The 2,634-nt window shown below is 33.8% G+C and overlaps 1 protein-coding gene across 2 annotated transcripts in view; it reads right to left on the reverse strand.

Moving 5' to 3' along the window:
* The window catches only part of LOC106681761 (pancreatic triacylglycerol lipase), a 9,278-nt gene extending 7,217 nt beyond the window's left edge, over positions 1–2,061 (reverse strand). For both annotated transcript variants that reach the window (XM_014422254.2, XM_014422253.2), the window contains exon 1: positions 2,005–2,061. In XM_014422254.2, the coding sequence (XP_014277740.1) occupies positions 2,005–2,050 (46 nt within the window). In that variant the 5' untranslated portion in view covers positions 2,051–2,061. The remainder of the gene's footprint in view (positions 1–2,004) is intronic.
* Positions 2,062–2,634: the final 573 nt, after the last annotated feature.

Consider the following 2,634-nt stretch of genomic DNA (forward strand, 5'->3'; position numbering starts at 1 on the left):
TATATGCCTAGGTAATTATATTAAAAAGTTTCTGATAAAAATTCTGGAATGAAGGTTGAAATTATAGGTTATGTAGTACTAAAGACTTTTTGTCATCTAAAACCTAAATTGTTGATATTTACGGTCTCTTTTATTTTTTCCTTTTAATAATGAAAATAGAGTAAATCGAATTTAATAGTTGAAAAAATTCAAAAGTACAAAACAAGCGTGTAGATACAGAGTTTGTTGCTTCCTTTGCTTACCAAGCATTTGTACAAGCCTTGGATTTGTGACAAGTGTCAAACGTGTAGATCTAGCTTTCGATTTTTTATTTTTTTTAAATTATTAAAGTAATGATAACTTTAACAGGAGCCCACCAACCAACACAAAACTTGGGAACGTAGTAACTGAAAATTGTCTGACGTAGCACCCCACCAGATTCTTCTTATTCTGAAACTTGTATTGAAGAAAAATTTGTGACCTACTCAATTTGATTTAAGGTGCATCTCGTTTCGCGCCTTGCAATTGATTAAATCTTGTGACAAAAAATTACCCGTTCTTCACGATGTCTGCACCGGCGCTGGTAAGTTTCTGGCCAGTGTGGGTTGAATATTATTTCTCCACGGAATGAAAACTCAACCTTCCCATTCTGGTTAGTTACCTCTAGAATAACCCCAGTGTATGTCACATATGACCAGGTAGGAGATTTTTACTTTATTAAGTAATTTTTTAGGAAAAGGACAAATTTCTGCCAAAAAAAACCCCTAGAGAATCAAAAGTAAGGAAACCCGGTCAAAACTTTTGGTAAAATTAGATTTCCCTCTCCCAATAAGTTGTAACCACGCCCTTGATTATGAATGCGAAAGTTAGAGTCAGTTTGAGTTATGAACGTGAAATTTTTAAATATCATTTCATGAATAAAGAAATATATTACTTTCTCTTTTTCGATAAAATTGATTGACCAAAAGTTCCACTTAATAGAATAAATTGTTCACATTTTTTCGATTTTCTCAAAAATGGTCTTAGTGATTTTGATTAAACTTGGTATATCAATGCACAATTAAACCATATTTAATATTTTCTAGGCCTTGTCCTCATTGAAATAGTTTAACAGGATTTAAATGAGGATTTTTTAAAAGATCTTCCTCTGAAGTACCTTGAATTTGGTTTATATGAAATAATTAGCCACTTTTTATTGTTAACAGTAATAAGAAATACATAAATATGAACTATGAAAGAATTTGATAATTAACGAAAGGAGAAAAATGGATAAATAGTGACAACAGTATTGGGACGGATAATTTGAAGGGGGAAGCAGGCCCCAGCCCATTAAAACACATACATATATATATAGTTCAGACCCCATTCTGAAACGGGTTAAAAGAAAGAGATGTAATTCCGCATTCCAAGAAATACTCTATTTTATTTCTACTTCATAAAATGCAATCATTAGTTTTTTATTTTTTATTATTACCTATAATCACAATAAATTATTGAAAATCGAGTATAAGCTTAATTATTGTACATAAATACTTACAATAAATACAAAAATATAAGAGGTGATTTTGAAGTTTGCTATGAGAGTACCAACCTTCTGGGATTGCTGGAAAAAGTATTAACCACATATCCCCTCCCCCCGTCTACGCCCATGAGCAGAGCGTGCCGATCTCTCCCGATTCCGATCATTGCGTACACGGCATTGAAATATTTTTTTAAACTGTTGTATTCTTGTCATGAAAAAAGTTGATATTTTTTATTCGCAACTCAATAAATCCTAGAATACGAACTGTTATAGCAACAGAAATATAAAAATGTATTGATTAGAATGCTCGCTTCCCTGGTTGGTAAGTGAAAGGCGCACCTTAACAGATTGTATTCCATTAAGGTCATCAGAGTCCCGATTCCTGAAATGGTTGAGAACTACTGGTTTAAAAATGTCTCCATTCAAGCATCCACAACAAAACCAAGAATACAAAAACTAAGCGTATAAATTAACTATAATTGAATTATGCCCCTCATACTCACCTATCTTCACCAAATATACGACCAAGTTAAGTATTATCAAGAGCATCTCTAAACCTGTTAAACGCTTTAACACTACGAAGCATCGAAGCGGCGCGAACCACCTATATATAGCAATATGCTATCTTTCGATTGTTGTCGACTGTTAATCGCTTTTCGATCCTTCATAGAGAGCAGTTGAATAGAGGCGGTCAGTTATCAACCACTAACGTCTTGTATGCAAACTAAACACGTTCCGAAGAGGCGGTTATCGCTGGAACTTACACTTCTAATAGGCGAGATATGAGATAGCACCTAGCCCTTCCTCGTTAACTTGTTGCCCGCACCTAACTTTTCTTTTAAACAGTTATATGTTGGACAATATAATGATAATCTCCAGTGAGTTACGGGCTATCTTAAAAATTATACCTTTCCGCAAGGAGATACATAACATTATTACCCGCCAATGACAGTCTATTCAGAGATTAGTTAATATAACATTTTCTACGTCGATACAAAGAGTTAATAATTAGGCTTTTTAATTTTGAAGATAGTAAACTTGTCCATGAGTTTGATATATAGCAGGTATTGACTTCACAGTGGCAGGCTTACCTTGAGCGTACAAGGTGGGCGTTCAAGAGAACGTATGCAAAT

The sequence above is a fragment of the Halyomorpha halys genome, unplaced genomic scaffold (assembly GCF_000696795.3).
Source record: "Halyomorpha halys isolate HHAL.00 unplaced genomic scaffold, Hhal_1.1 Scaffold363.1, whole genome shotgun sequence".
NCBI lineage: Eukaryota > Metazoa > Arthropoda > Insecta > Hemiptera > Pentatomidae > Halyomorpha > Halyomorpha halys.